General features: G+C 52.9%; 2 protein-coding genes across 7 annotated transcripts; both read left to right on the top strand.

Moving 5' to 3' along the window:
• The first annotated feature begins 691 nt into the window (after positions 1 to 691).
• Positions 692 to 9,598, top strand: SLC25A19 (solute carrier family 25 member 19). Of its 4 annotated transcripts, none has more exons than XM_027654443.1 (7): positions 692 to 703; positions 963 to 1,102; positions 1,624 to 1,779; positions 2,517 to 2,687; positions 3,482 to 3,665; positions 4,401 to 4,531; positions 5,252 to 9,013. In XM_027654443.1, the coding sequence occupies exons 2-7, from the start codon at positions 977 to 979 to the stop codon at positions 5,450 to 5,452; spliced, it is 969 nt and encodes a 322-aa protein (XP_027510244.1). In that variant the 5' UTR covers positions 692 to 703; positions 963 to 976; the 3' UTR covers positions 5,453 to 9,013. The 4 variants fall into 4 exon arrangements, 3 of the variants coding, with proteins under 3 accessions (XP_027510244.1, XP_027510243.1, XP_027510245.1); XM_027654442.1 differs by lacking the exon at positions 692 to 703 and adding an exon at positions 736 to 832; XR_003529532.1 differs by lacking the exon at positions 692 to 703 and adding an exon at positions 9,074 to 9,598 and having other exon boundaries at positions 884 to 1,102; positions 5,252 to 8,989.
• Positions 9,599 to 9,627: 29 nt separating this feature from the next.
• Positions 9,628 to 14,848, top strand: MIF4GD (MIF4G domain containing). 3 transcript variants are annotated; one of them, XM_027654447.1, is made up of 6 exons: positions 9,628 to 9,715; positions 12,156 to 12,292; positions 12,442 to 12,551; positions 12,852 to 13,007; positions 13,682 to 13,774; positions 13,901 to 14,848. In XM_027654447.1, the coding sequence occupies exons 2-6, from the start codon at positions 12,211 to 12,213 to the stop codon at positions 14,126 to 14,128; spliced, it is 669 nt and encodes a 222-aa protein (XP_027510248.1). In that variant the 5' UTR covers positions 9,628 to 9,715; positions 12,156 to 12,210; the 3' UTR covers positions 14,129 to 14,848. The 3 variants fall into 3 exon arrangements, with proteins under 3 accessions (XP_027510248.1, XP_027510247.1, XP_027510250.1); XM_027654446.1 differs by lacking the exon at positions 9,628 to 9,715 and adding an exon at positions 10,072 to 10,170; XM_027654449.1 differs by lacking the exon at positions 9,628 to 9,715 and adding an exon at positions 10,524 to 10,546.
• The last annotated feature ends 145 nt before the right edge of the window (positions 14,849 to 14,993 follow it).

Below are 14,993 nucleotides of genomic sequence, written 5' to 3'. Positions count from 1 at the left end.
GTGTTTCGGAGCTCTTGGCTTTTTTGTAATGCCATAAGAGAACACATTGCTCCAAGTGGTGTGCTACTGTTCCTGGGGTAGCTTAGAAAGCATTTGTAGCTGCCGTGGTTGTGTAAGTTGACCTTCCCCTCTTGTGGCTCTGGCTCATGGGACCGTGCAGGGCTGTGTTGCTCTTCTTGTGTCCAGAGAAGGAAATGGAGCTGGGGAAAGGTCTGGAGCAGCAGGAGCAGCTGAGGGACCTGGAGGGGCTCAGCCTGGAGAAAAGGAGGCTCGGGGGGACCTTCTGGCTCTGCAACCCCCTGACAGGAGGGGGGAGCCGGGGGGGTCGGGCTCTACTCGCAGGGAACAAGGAAGAGGACAAGAAGTAACAGCCTCAAGCTGTGCCAGGGGAGGTTGGACATGAGGAGGAATTCCCTCACAGAAAGGGTGATTAGACATTGGAACGGGCCGTGCAGGGAGGTGACGGAATCCCCGTCCCTGGAGATGTTTAAGGAAAGACTGGACGTGGTGCCATGGTTTGGTGGAGATGGTGATTTTCGGTCATAGGTTGGCCTCGATGATCCCGGAGGTGTTTTCCAGCCTCGCTGACCCCGCGGTCCCGTGAACGCCCCATCCAGCGCACGTTGCGGGGCCGGTGCGGGCGCCGTTCCCGGGACTACACCTCCCAGCGGCCCCCGCGCGGCGCAGGCGCAGTGCGGGGCCGGTGGGTGAGGCGGCGCGGCGGGACCCGGCCCAGGGCCGCGACACCCCCGGTGGCACCGGGGCTCCACTGGGACCCGCGCCGGTCCTGCCACGGGCGGGGCTGTGGGCACCGGGGGGGGTGGTGAGGCCGGTCTGTGTGCGCTGCGGGGCGAGCAGGGGGCTGTGGGGTGGAGGGTCCGTGTGGGGGGGTGAGGCTGTGGACTCGGTGCGGGACGGAGCCGCGTGTGTGAGGAGTGCTCACAGCCCCTTCCCCCGCCCAGGGCACCCGGCAGGCATGGTGGGCTACGACCCCGAGGCCAAGTGCGTGTCCACGGCGGAAGCGGCCGCAGCAGGGTCGGCGTCCGGCTTGGTCACTCGGGTCCTGATCAGCCCCTTGGATGTCCTCAAGATCCGCTTTCAGGTGCCTCGCTCGCGGCGTGCTCGGGGGCAGCGGGGGGGAGAGCCTGTCAGGGAGCAGAGCAGACCCTGTCCCGGGTGAACGGGTCACTTGTGCAGCCAGAGAGCACTAAATCTGCTCCTCAGCCCTCACCGACGGTGTGTACAGGTTACCCAAGGTAACAGGGCTGTCTTGTGACCAGCGGTTCTACTTACATAACTTAACTTGTGTGGGAATGGGATCCCTTTGAATGGGATCACGTGTTTTTCGTATTTTGTTCTCTTTCTCTGTTTTTGTGAATGGTTTCCACTACCTGACTGAATTTCACCCCCATCCCTACTTGCTTACCTTCGTGTTCATGCACGTTTTTATTCTTTTGGAGCCCCACATAAATAACATCCCAGTCAGATCTGGGTGTGGTTCTGTGGGATGGCAGAATGTCACATCTTAGCATTGGCTGGCTGACAGGGTTGTGGATTCCTGAACTGGACGCTTGAACCTTGTTGAAGTGTGAAATGGAAAATATTTTCTCCCTTCTCCTCCAGCTCCAGATCGAGCAGCTCTCCTCCAGAAACCCCACGGCCAAGTACCACGGCATCCTGCAAGCTGTGCAGTGCATCTTCCGGGAGGAGGGCCTGGGAGCCTTCTGGAAGGGCCATGTTCCCGCTCAGTTCCTCTCAGTTGGCTACGGAGCTGTTCAGGTGAGGTGACCTGACATCACCTGGGCCCAGTGTGAGCACACAGGGCACTGCCCTGCTCCCATCCCTGCGTGGGCAGGTGTGGGAAGGCCCAGGCTTACACTGCACTGACACAAACTAGTGCCAGTCTCGAGGATGTGTAGCTGTATAAAGCTGATGTATAATTCCTAAGCTAATATTCCTGAGCTTGCTGAGCAGCCAGAAGCACAGCAAGAGCAAACTGAGCTCTGGCTATATCTGGTGTCACAGGCAAGCCTTGTTTACTCCTGACGCTGTTGATGTCCCAAGCCAGGGTAGTTTTTTGCTTTTGTTTGTGCTGTCACCATAAGGGCTTGTTAGGAAAAAATCAGTGAAGCTGATGAGGGTGTTTTACACAGCATGTTTCTTGTTAATTTGTAAATATTAAGAATAGTTTTTTGAGCAGTGGTTGAAAGGGTAATGGACAGTGTATCTGTAACACAGTGAATGCTCTTCAGGGTACATAGAGCATTAAAGTGAGTTTTTCATGATTCTAAATGCAACAATTAGCAAAAGTGTCAGAGACCAGAATATCCCAGGTGTTCCCTGGGCTGCCTAGTGACTTTTACACATTGCAAGCTGGGGAGGACTTTTGAAGGACAGACAGAGAAGGTGGCTGCAAGCAGGGGGGGCGGAGCTCTTGGTGAAACAAGAGAGGAGTGGGAGATCCGTGTGAGTGAGAGGAATCAACTTCCTGACCTGTGTCCGTTTGTTTCCGGAAGTTCATGGCGTTCGAGAGCCTGACAGAGCTGGTGCACAACGTCACCTCCTACAGCGCCCGCGGCTCCTTCGTGCACCTGGTCTGCGGGGGCCTGGCTGCCTGCACAGCCACCGTGGCAGTGCAGCCTGTGGACACCCTGCGCACCCGCTTCGCTGCTCAGGGAGAGCCCAAGGTGAGGCTGAGGGGTCAGGGTTTGGGATGTCACCCGTAGCCGTAGCGATATTTCACCTGTCTGAACACAGGAGGTTTGAAAGCACACACAGCCTGTGGGTTAGAATGAAAGAGCAGGTGCTGTGATGGGCAGTGTTTGCGCCGTTGCCAGGTTACCACTGTGCTGTTGACACAGCTTTCTTAATTATGTTTTGCTGCTCCTGATAGTGTTTGACTCCTGACAGATGATCCAGAAAGGAGAAACTGTCCTTAACAGGATAACTCAGTGTTCACTTCACCTGTTGGCCATTTATACAATCCCTTCCTCAGGCTGTTGAACATTGTGGTTTCGAAATCTTCCATTTACACAGAGTCATGTTTAGGTAATGATAGGGATGATATTTGAAACCAGTTACCTTTCACCTGTGTTTCATCTTCTTATTTACACAAGAATTGGTCTCCCTGTAAATTAGGTCTGTAGTAACCAGAGGCAGATTTGTATCAGAGCCATTTCTGGGTTTTTACTTAGCCTGCAGAAGAATCACAATATGTGATCACAGTATGTATTATATTAATTGTGCTGCAGGAATAGGCAGAGCTGTTGAGACAAAAATAAACATTGTGTCTGTGGTACAAGTGCTCTCAGGACTCAGCTTTGTGCCTTGTTTCTTCTAAGTCACCTTGTTTGAGGGTGTGCAAAGTCACCTTGCTCATCACTTTGTGCTGAAAACAGTCAGTTGTTTTTTGGGTGATGGGAAATTCCTATCCCCATTACTGGGAAATGACCTGACCTTTGGTTTGCTCTTCCTCATCCAGATCTATCCCAACCTTCGCCACGCAATAGTGACCATGTACCAGACGGAGGGGCCTCGGACTTTCTACAGAGGTTTGACCCCCACACTCATTGCTATCTTCCCATATGCTGGTCTCCAGTTCTTCTTCTACAACATCCTGCAGCAATATTCAGAATGGGTGATTCCAGCTGAAGGAAAGAAAGGAGGTAGGCACTTTGGGGCAGTGATGTCTGCAGTCAGGAGAGAAGGAGGAGGAATGTTAGTCTGGGTGACTGATGTAAGCTCAGTTCTCAGTCCTTTCACCCTTTTTGATGCAACATCTGAAAACTATCTCTATTTCCCACCTCTCATTCTTATCCCTCTACAGATATTGCCAAAGTAAGTACAATGGAGTTTACAAACAGCTCCTGTTATGGAATATGAGTGGATGGGAAAGTGAAGTGTCACAGGCCAGGGGTCTTTTTCCTGAACTGTGTCATGTTGCTCTGGGAGGACACACAACTTATTTCCCACAAGCCTCTGAAATTGTCAGGCAGTGCCAACTTGTGACATTCCAATCCACAATAAGTCAGTTTGAGCAATCAGGGGTGCAAAATATCCAGTGACCAGGCTTTTGCTGTGAGCATGAAAATGTTTTCATCCACTGGCAGCAAGTTCACTGGTGCCTGGGGGTTAGGTTTTGCAGAGCAAAACCATAAGTCAGTGTAATGGACCAAGAGGAACTGTTGGGCTCTGGCTCCAGTGGACACTGTGAGCCTGACCTAGAAAATACAGACTGAGGTGCTGTGGCCCAAACTATGTTGTGTAACTTCAGAGGGCCTTTTTGACCTTACTTCTTGTGAAAAGTGATTTTTTTACCTGCCTCTTATGATCTTTAATCACAACTCCTGCTAATCCTCTTTTTCCCCTCCCTGCTATCCTCTTACCTTTCTGCTTCTCAGGCAACATTAAAAACCTTGTCTGTGGCAGCTGTGCTGGGATCATCAGCAAAACCCTCACGTACCCTTTGGACGTGGTCAAAAAGCGACTGCAAGTGGGTGGCTTTGAGCACGGTCGGGCAGCCTTTGGGCAGGTGAGAAGTGTTGGAAGTGATGGATTTTCATGACTGTGGAGCCAGTCCAGTGCACTGGAATGCAGTGACGATCCACCAGTGGTACCTGTTGTGTTCATGTTTTTCCTTCAAATTCCTTGGATCTGAGAAAGAAATCAGTCTGTACCCTAAGAAACTTTGGGATAAGAATTTGAAGTCTTAACTGATTGCACTGGATGCTTTTCCTCTTCCTGCGAGGTACAGAATTTGTTCTTAGCACTGATGTGTCACAAGATGTTAAAACTGCACAGTGTGACACAATGACATGCAGACAGCTAATTTGGAAACTTTGAAGTCCTGTAGATGTGTTTTCTTTCTGTCAAAAAGCTCATAAGTTGTCCCTTCTTAAAGAGTGAAGGGGATGGAAAACAGTAGCAGCACAATCTGAAATAATCTGAAATAAACTTCACAAACTTGTAAACTTGTGCCATAAAATTAAAGTCATGCTGTTGTTGCACAGAGACTTTACAGTTAGAATGATCTGCATAAGCCATTGCTGATGCTAAATGTGTACTTTTCCTCTGTCCTGCTCTCTCTGAACTGCCTCTCTGAAACTTTCACTTAGTTATAATAGTAGCCAGAAAAGCATTTCCAGGCTTCATGCTGAGGTTATGCTTCTGTGCTACAGTTTGGGGATCTTTGTGTTGTTTTCCAGTCGTCCTGGAGTTCTCTTGTTTAATCTTGTTGCCGTTTCTCTCCCAGGTACGGACGTACAGGGGTTTCCTGGACTGCCTGAGGCAGATCATGCGGGAGGAAGGCTCAGGTGGATTCTTTAAGGGCCTTTCCCCCAGTTTGCTGAAGGCTGCCTTCTCCACTGGCCTCGTCTTCTTCTGGTATGAGCTGTTCTGCAGCCTCCTGTGCGCCCTGAAGAGCCCCAACAGCACTGGGAGGAAGGAAGGCTGACAGGGATGTTTGTGGCTGCCTGTTCTCCTCAGGAGGGGAGACTCATGGCTTTGCTCTGTCACGAGCATGTTGGAAAGGCCAGAGCTCCCAGAGCTCCTCCAGCCTGTGGGAAATCACCTCCTGGGACCAAGCAGAAGGAGAAGGTGACTGCAGTTCTGCTGGAGACACTGAACTGCTTTGCTGGAGGCTGTTCAACTGAGCACTTTTATTAGATCTGTCTCCTCTCATAAGCACGCATTTAATGGAGAGAAGGGAACAAACAGACCATTCCTTAGCAGCAACTGTGCTCTGGAAAGGCACCCAATAAAGTGGGTGAATTTCTGAGGTCGCCCTGGATCCCAGAGAGGGATCCTGACCCAGCCTAGTGCAGCTTAACCAACCAAACACCCCTTCCTAGCGCTGCAGCCGCACAGCTTTGTTCCCTTGCTCTGTGCCTGCTGTTTGCACCAAATCCTTGTCTGGGTGTTGCACAGGTCCCTCTGTTCTGCTGGAGTGAAGTCAGGTAAAACCACCTGAGTGCACAGGCCCTCAGTTTTCCTTTCCTTTGCTGCCAGCTGATGCTGCTTGGTCACCACTTGCTGGCTGTGCATTCCCAGCCACCTTAAACACAGAGTCTTCTCTGATCATGCTGACCCAGACTTGCTCTTTCTTTAACTCCAGTGAGCTTGATTGTATCCTGAGTTCCCATTTCTCTTCTTGGGTATGTCTGGCCATGCACCTCTTAGGGGTTTGCATTGCCTCACTCACACTTTTCACAAGCAAACCTGCAGATTAAGAGCCCTGCTCTGAAGGGATTCAACGCACAAGCCTAATTCTTACTTCAGGGTTCTTTGCTTCAATGCAGCAAGTAAACAAATGCTGTATGGAGTTAAAAATATTTACTCTAAGTTGGAAATAATGAAGGGAAAGTCCTGTGGAAACTGGCAAATTTTTATTATTATTGTTATTTATTTAGTAATAATTCAAACACCTTTGAATGTTTCTAGCAAGTATTTCTGTAGTGGCCTCAAAAAATTTCTGAACCTCGGTCCTACACTGGCACTAACAGATGAAAATGTTTTGACAAGATTAGCTGAAGTGAAAGGAATGAACATCAAATGGGAATTGTTTGGCTGAGCGTGGTGGTGTTTCACAAGAGAAGGATGATTGAATTAGAGCCGGAGAAGTGTTTTTCTGGAGTTTCAAACGTTTTAGGAGTGGTTAAAAAAGCCAACAAAACAACCAACCAACAACTCTGATTTACGTAACAGTGGAAAAGAGGAAAATTACTTTCTTCCTCCTCTTTTATTCTGTGTGTTTTCAAGCTGGGCAGGGTGTGGTTGGGCTGTGTGGAAGAGTCCTGAGGAAGAGCCCTGCTATACAAACTTTAGTCATCTGTGAGGGGTGGATGGGGCAGAATCCTGGGTTATTTGGAGGATGGTTTCATGGTTCTTCTCTTAACACAGAGCTTTTCCCAGCTCTTTTGCAGTATTCAGGGTGTTAATCCCAAAATGGTCTGGCCAAATTCCAGCGTGACCAATTCCATTCCGTTGACACAACTTCTCCTGGTGTTTTGAACGTATCAGCATTGCTCACTTATCCTGAGCTATTGTGAGAGACTGTTTTTAAAAAGCAGCTGTTTCACTGGTGGCTGAGGTATCTGGAGAGATTCCTTGCAAGCCCGGGCCAAATAACTTTGTGTCTGCTGTGGTTTGAGATCTTGGAGTGCAAAGTGGCTGTTTCACTGCAGGTGACTGAGAGCTGTGTAAAATTAAATTCCCTGAGCAGTGTCAGTGTCAGGCAGGAGGCCGATATGTGACCCTCAAAGAGGGGCTGTGAGCTGCATGTACTCTAAAAATGGCAGTTTTGTTCAGAGGAGAAAATGCAAACAATGTGGAATGAAGTTTCTCAAAGTGCCTCAATCCTATTGGCATCTTCGTGTGTTTTTTAGGCTCTTCTGAGATTGCTCAAAATCTTAACAATGTCTTGCCTTTGTTTATTGTTCACCTGTTTTTCTTGGACAGACATCATAAGCAGTAATGAACTCAGCCTTCTGACATCCTTCTGAGAGAGAGAAATGTCTCATTTCAAAACAGACACAAACAGGTTGGGTTTGTTATTGTCTTTTGGCTGCTGGTGAGAGCAGTGCTCTCATGGTTAGCAGGGACAGGCCACAGCAGAGAATGCTCAGTGCTGACCTAGGCTTCCTTAGGAAATGGGACTCATCCGTCCTGTCTGAACGTTGCAAGACTTGTTTTCCACTTCATGTCAAAGAGCTGCCACTAAACTGCACAAAATGTGGAAACTGGTTGGGAACTCAGCAGTGGGAAAGAACAGGAAAGTCAGTGCTCTGCTAAGATGACGTTCCTCTGGGGTGCTGTGGATGATGCAGGCATGTGCAGCTTGGCTGCCCCACAGAGAGGGCAGCACTGGGGAGTATGGAGCAGCTTTTCCTCTCTGGGATAGTTTTTTCCTCAACTCTGCATTAACTGAGCTTGCCTCCACCCAACAGGTGGCAAACTCGGAGTTTAAGCTGTGCCAGTCTGGCCCAGGCTGTGGAAGAGACACTCCCCAGTCAGAGGGCTTTGGCATAGGGCCTTTTGGACTGTGAGTCACAAATGTTACAGGCCCATGAAGGCACCTGGGCTTCCAGTGAGAGAGGGAGAAAGATATGACAGCCTCAGCTAGACAATATTGGGAGTTGCATCCAGCAGTCGCTTGTCTCTGGTCAGCAGCACCTGTCCCTCATAGATTTCTCATGTGCATTTTGCTGAAGGAAACGACTGTAACAGAAATGTTGTTTTCTCTTTGGGAATGAGGCTGAAAGAACCACTAGGAGGACAAGGTCTTATTTCTGCTGCTGCTCTGGCAAAACACACACTGTTAGGAGCTAAATTTCCTAGAATTAGAGGAGCAGAGATCTGTAGTCACCTTGTTCTCCCATATGCTGGGACAGATTTCCTCTTGGAAGCTGCTGCTCCCGTTCAGTGCGAAGTGACTCAATGAGGCTCAGTGTGAAGTGACTCAACACAGCGACTGTGCCCGATATTGGCCAGTGGGATTTCTCTCCAAGGTAATCCTATCACGGGGATTTGCCTGCACTTCACCTCACAAGCTGCTCAGCAGTTGCATTTGTTTTCTTCTAGTGCCTTTTACCATCAGAACAGTCCAAAACCTCCTTAGCAGGCAGAGCATTGCAGAGGAGTCGTGCTGTAGTTGTTCCTGGCTCCACCACGACGCTGAGCCGGCCTCGGACGGGTGAACACACAAGGTCTGTGATGAACACTCTGCTCCCTGCAGCACTGGCTGGCTCCTCCAGTTCCTAGGACAGTCCTGCTCTCAGGATGCTCACCCAGAGCTACACAGCGTCATTTTTGAAAAGAAATGAATGTTTTACGGTCGGGATTGGAATAGATCGTGTTTAATTTGGGTTTAAGTTTCTCTTGTGATGTAGAACTGTAACTCTGTGGTGTTTTGCTGTGTTGCCTGAGCGGATCTTTCACAGCTGCTGTTTTCAGAAAGCATCTGAGCACAACGTGTGCCTACCTTTGAGACAAGGTACATTAAATATTTTGTTATGCACATGTTTGGCTACAGTGGGTTTATTCCTTTCTTCTTGGTGCCTATTTCTGGACCCCACAGGAACACTGTGGCCCAAAAGGGAAGGATAATCAGGGCCCAGAGTGTGAGATGGCAGGAGCCATCTGTTTTTCCCATCGCTGTCTCCTGGGTGCTCTTCAGCAGCAGGCAGAACTGTACCCTCTGCATTGGGTATCACAGTTGAGAACCTCACCAAAAGGGATCAGCCGAGGGGGATTTGTGCAGCCTGATCCCATCGCTGTGTCCAAGAGGGGCTGTCGGAGCCACAGCAGCCAGTCCTGAGCCACCCACCCTCGGTGGGTGAGCTGAGGCTTTGTTTGTCTCCAGCCAGGCCACACAGCGCTGCAGAAAATGTTCCCAAACTGCTCGTTCTGTGTTTCCTGAGCCGTTCCCTGGTTTCAGCCTGGCTGCTCGGCTGCAAAGGCTTCACCCCCTGGGGGCTCTTCCCCTGTGAAACGGTTGGGAGTTTAGAAGAAAAACGTGAAGTGTGTTATGCCATACTCAGCTCTTGTTGCCGGGCACATCTCCCGGGCACATCTCCCCTTTCCTGATTTTTCTTTTTTCCTATTGATTTTTTTATGCCACTCTGCTGCAGCCTGCCCTGGCCGGGAGGGGAGAGCGGAATAAACGCCGTTTTCACCCGGAGAGCGCCGGGAGAGCCCCGCGGGAGACCAGGATAGAGGGGTAGGTGCTGCCCGTGACCCGCCGGCGGGGAGGCCCGGGGGGGCCGGGGAGCAACCAGGGGCGCCCGGGGGAACGGGGAGGGCAGCCGGCCGTGCCTGCGGGGGTGGCCGGGAGTTCCCCGGGAGGCTCCCAGGGGAGCAGCCGGGCGTGCCACGGGGGGTGCTCGGGAGTTTCGCGGGGGTGCCCGGGGGAGCAGCCGGCCGTGCCTGGGAAGTGCCAGGGAGTTTCCCGAGGGAGCAGCCGGCCGTGCAGGGGCTCAGCCCCGCCGTGCCCCGGCGCTCGCAGGCGGTGGCGCTGCCGCCGGCGCTCTCCCGGCCCGGCCCGGCCCGGCCCTCCCCCGGCTCGGGCGAGGAAATGACCTAAGAGGAAACCTGGGCCGTGCCGGGAGGGCGCGGGGCCCGGGAGGCGCCGGCGATGTCCCGGCGGCCGGAGGACCCAGCGGGGGCGGCCGGCAGGTCGGTGGGGCTGTGCCCGGCTCCCCCTGCCCCGCCCGGGGCAGCGGCGGGGCTGCTTTCCCTGGATCCGCCGCTCCCTCCGCCCGGGGGCCCTTGGGCTTGTGCCACCCGCGGGGCTGGAGCGACGGGAGGCAGCGCCGGGGGTTCCGGGACGCTCCGGTGGCGCAGGTGCCCCGGGCCGGAGGCGTCTCGGTGCAGGGCGTTCCCCTCGGCTCGGCGGGGCCGGACGGGGGTCCTGGGGGCTGGTAGCGCCCCTCGGGCAGCTGCTCAGGGCCGGCAGAGGAGGCTCGCTGCGCTTCTGTCTCTCCCCTTGCACTGGCCGGGGCTTGTCCTGCCAGGTGTGTCCTCGCAGGGTATGGCCCTGGCACCCGGGCTGGTGAATCACCGGCAGACTGAGGGTGCTGACCCCAACCCTGTCAGTCCCAGGGACAGCTCGTCTGGTGGGGATCACTGGCAGAGCAGCAGTTGGTACCCACGGGCGATGCTGTGCCCAGTGTCACCCACTGCCACCAGCCTTTCAGACAAGGTGGTCCTGGCAGCAGAGGCTCTAGAGCAGGCGAGGCCCGCCTGGTTTGGTGTTGACACGCTGTGGTTTGCTCTGGGCAGGGTTATTTGGCACGGCGGTTCAAAGCAGCCGTGCCCGTCCCGGGGAGCCATGGGGATGGATGCTCCGGGAGAGGGGCAGGGCGGCGGCGGCGGCGGCAGAGACGCTGCCAGACGGGCTCGGGCACTTCCTGCCTCGCTGTGTGCGGTGCCGAGCTCTTGCCAGGTTCCTTCTGCGTGGTGATGCTGCTGGTGGGACACGGGGCTGCTGGAGAGCTCGGGCTGCTCCACTGGCAGTGCAGCAGGAGAGAGTGAGTGCAGGTGCAGAGAGAGAGTGCAGAAGGAGGAGAGGTCGGCTGGGAAGGTGTTTGCCAACCAGGCATGGCACGGAGGGCACCCAGCTGCTTGTGAATCTACCTGGGAAAGACACCTGTGCAGGTCCCGGGCCAGGTGAGAGCTTTGGCTGTGAGAGCAGTGTCAGCAGGTTGTCACCCCCACGGGGCTGCTCTCTGCTCTGGGTTAGTACCTGTTGTGCCACAGCTTCACGGCAAGTGCTGTGCCCGAGGGTCGGGCTGCCCACTGTGCTGCCCATGCCCCTAAAGGGTGATGGGCTCTTGGGCTTTGATCCGGTGTTTGCAGAGAGGGTGAGTAATGGCCGAGGAATTTCGACGAGCTGGCAAAACTCATTTGGCCGATTGCCTTGTCCTGTTTGTGCTGCGGGTCTGGCAGCCCAGCATTTCACATCCAGCAGATCAACTTGTGTGCGTGTCAGAGCCCTTCCTCTCTGTGCTGTGGGTACCCTCTTGCTTTCTTTTCTGTATCGTGGAGCAGAAGAAAATCAATCCAGAGACTATTTAGGTGCTCTGTTGGTGCTGCAGAGCTGTGCTTGACTGCAGGGGGATGAGACAGGAGCTGTTGCTGTTGGGGATTTGGCTGCGGAGCTTTCTGTGACTCTCTGGGAGCCGAGGGAGCCTGGCTTTGGTGTAGGAGAGGTGCTCAGGTGAGCATGTGTTGGATGTTTTCATGCTGGCTTTGGTTCTTCCCAGGTTTTGTGTGAAACCAGCTAAATGGGTTTTTCAAAGGTACAAGGGAGCAGCGTGTGCTTCCCTGTGATACAGCCACTGTGAAGCCTTCTGAGGCAAGGTAGATATATTTTGGGTCTGCTTTGTCTGTAACATGTTTTTCATATCAGAAGAATGTAAAGGCTCTGAAGATGAAGTTCTATCATAGGCTGGTAGAAAACAAGGCTTAAGAAGATGTAGGAGTGAGGATGTGTTTGGATCTAGGGGTGGAATTGGTGCCCTAATAACAGAGGAGTTTCCTTGGGGCGGGGAGCTGTCAGGGTAACAGCCTGTGTGTGCTCCAGCACTAGGGATTTGCTGAATGGCAGGTGAAGGTTTGTGCCTCTCTGTCCAACTAAGCTCTGTGTGCTCTTTCCCCAGGGACTGGCACTAGCCCATCTGTTGCTCTGACTCTGGCCCCTGGAGGAATCCAGTCATGGGGGAAACGGGCAAAGAAGAGTACAAAATACAGTCGTTCGACTCTGAGACTCAGAAGCTGCTGAAAACAGCCCTCAAAGGTCAGCAGGATTTTGTGAGCTCCCCTGCCATGTGCAGCTTCAACGTGGCTGTACCAGGCCATGCACTGACCTGGGATGCTTTCCAGACACCCCAAAGCAATCAGGGCCCAAAGAGGGCTGGGTCCTGACAGTGTTCCTCCTCTCTGCAGACCCCAGCAATGTGGACCTGGAGAAAGTGGCCAATATTATAGTGGACCAGTCCCTGAAAGACTGTGTGTTCAGCAAGGAGGCAGGGCGGATCTGCTACACCATCATCCAGGTGAGAGCTCCTGCCGGACCGCGAAACACTTGGGATACGTTGTGTGGGTTGTCCCCCAGCTGGACCAGAAGAGGCTTTGCCCTAGCCCCATGCTCTGACCCCTTGGCCACCTTTCCTCTCCTGCTGCTTGCCCCGTGCAGTAGCAGCATCCAGAGCAGTGGGTGAGCACAGGCAGTGAGTTGCAGCATTTCTGCCTGGGAATCACAAGAGGGTATCTGCGTGGTCCTGCATCCCCCAGCATCCTCCTGCCCCTCTCACACCCCTGTTTCATCCCTCCATCCTGCTTTTGTGGGACTGTAGGCAGAGAGCAAACAAGTTGGCCAGAGCATCTTCCGGAGGAGCCTGTTGAACCGGCTGCAGCAGGAGTACAAGGACAGGGAGGAGCTGCGCACCCGCTCGCTCCAGGCCTGGATCTGTTACGTCACCTTCATCTGCAACATCTTCGACTACCTGAGGGTGAGGAGCCAGGGCAGGAGCACCCAGCTGCTGCTGCCTGGGGTGCCAGAAGGGCCTTGGCATCCCAAGATGTCAGGGGTGTTGGGTGGGAGCCCCAGGGCCGTGGGGGCCAGAGCTGGTTCTCAGCATGAGGATGCTGCCAGGGCTGGTGCTACCTACAGGCAAGCAACAGGCCTGGAGAGGCAGAGAAAGAGTCTCCACAAACAGTCACAGAGTCTCAGCTTCCTCATTTTGTACCTGGTGTTTGAAATTCTCTGATTTGCCTGCTCCCAGATGTCCCAGACTGGACTGGTTTAGTTGCTGTGGGGTCCTGGGGGGACATACTGACAGAGTTTGTCTGCAGGCCTTTGTGCAGTGTGTGAACTTGGATTCCTGCTTAGGGTAGATGTAAAAATGATGCAAGTAGAGCTGTAAGAGGGAAAAATGCTGTTGCAACAAGTGTATTTCCCAAGACTTATCTGCTTACATTTAAAAATAGATGTTTTTTACATCATTTGTTCAGCTTCTCTGGTTCCTGGAGACTCAAATGTAAATCCCACCAATATGGCATTTTGCAGCACAACTAAATCCTGCTTCCATCTCCTTTGGAGAGCAGCAAGGAAACAACTGTTTGAAATAGCTGCAGACTCCTCCCTCTGTGGCCCCAAGGTGACATGGCTCCTGCCTCCTTGCAGGTGAACAACATGCCCATGATGGCTCTGGTGAACCCCGTTTATGACTGTCTGTTCCGGCTGGCACAGCCCGACAGCCTGCAGAAGGAGGAAGAGGTGAGTGCAGGGGAGAGCTGCTGATGTGCCCCTTGTCCTGCCAAGGACCTGCTCAGAGCACAGCCCGGGGGGTGCAGAGGAGCTCTCCATTGCTTTGTGCTCAGCCATCTGCTCTTCCTTCTGAAGGTGGACTGCTTGGTCCTGCAGCTCCACCGCATCGGCGAGCAGCTGGAGAAGATGAATTCCCAGCGGATGGATGAGCTCTTCTCCCTCCTCCGAGACGGCTTCCTACTGCAGGAGGGGCTCAGCTCCCTGTCCCAGCTCCTGCTGCTGGAGATCATCGAGTTCCGTGCTGCTGACTGGAAGATGACAGACGCTGCCCAGAAATACTATTACAGCGAAGTGACGGATTAACCACCCGCGGCGGAGGAGGGGAGTCCCCAGCACTTTCACCAGCAAGCTTCGTACCAAGTTGGAATTTCTTTTCACCTTAATTTTCTAGCACTTCCTGTAAATAGGATTTATACTGGCTAGAGCCCCTGGGCACCTACAGTCAGGCTGCAGCTGGTGCTGGCCTGACTTCAGAGGTGTGGAGCAGTGGGAAGGGCACGTTTATCCCAGGAAGTTCTCCCACTGATACTGTCTTAATATTGGGCTGCTGCCAGCAAAGGGCTCCTAAGGCTTCTAGCTCACACCAGCATTTTCTATGAGTGGTAAGGAAAGCACAGTTTAGGCTGAGAACATTTTGCTTCACCCCAAAGCCAGCAGAGCCGTGGGAGGCAGCAGGGAAATCTCACAGCTCAGGTTGTACCTGGATATCTGGGACAGGTCACAGAACACACTGTGGCCTCACAAATAGCTCAACCAAGTGCTTTTTTTTCCCCAGATTCCTTCCAGCACGCTGGCTGCACCTGCATGCACACGGCCTCTCCCTCAGCCAGGAATACCTGCCAGGAGAGGTCCCTGAGCACATGTAGGAACAGGTTTTATAAGTTTTATACAATAACTGTCATGTTTTTTTCAGAATTTAGCGAGTTTCAGCCATGGGATGTTTGTTATAAGAATGGGAGAGGAAGAAAGGAAACAAAATAGTCTATTGAAGGATTTTTTTCTAATAAAAGTTTTCCACTAACACGTGCCCTGCTTTTCTCTCTGTGCAGCTGCTGAGCTTTGAACAATGCTTAAGGGTTGCTCCTGACCGAAGCCTTAAGGCTGTGATAGTGTTTCTGCTCCAGTGTAAGGCATTAGCCTGGCTGTCCAGAACCAGGGTAGCTGGAAA

The sequence above is a fragment of the Corapipo altera genome, unplaced genomic scaffold, assembly GCF_003945725.1.
Source record: "Corapipo altera isolate COAL_440 unplaced genomic scaffold, ASM394572v1 343, whole genome shotgun sequence".
NCBI classification, from domain to species: Eukaryota; Metazoa; Chordata; class Aves; order Passeriformes; family Pipridae; genus Corapipo; species Corapipo altera.
This window is presented reverse-complemented; position numbering and strand designations above follow the sequence as displayed.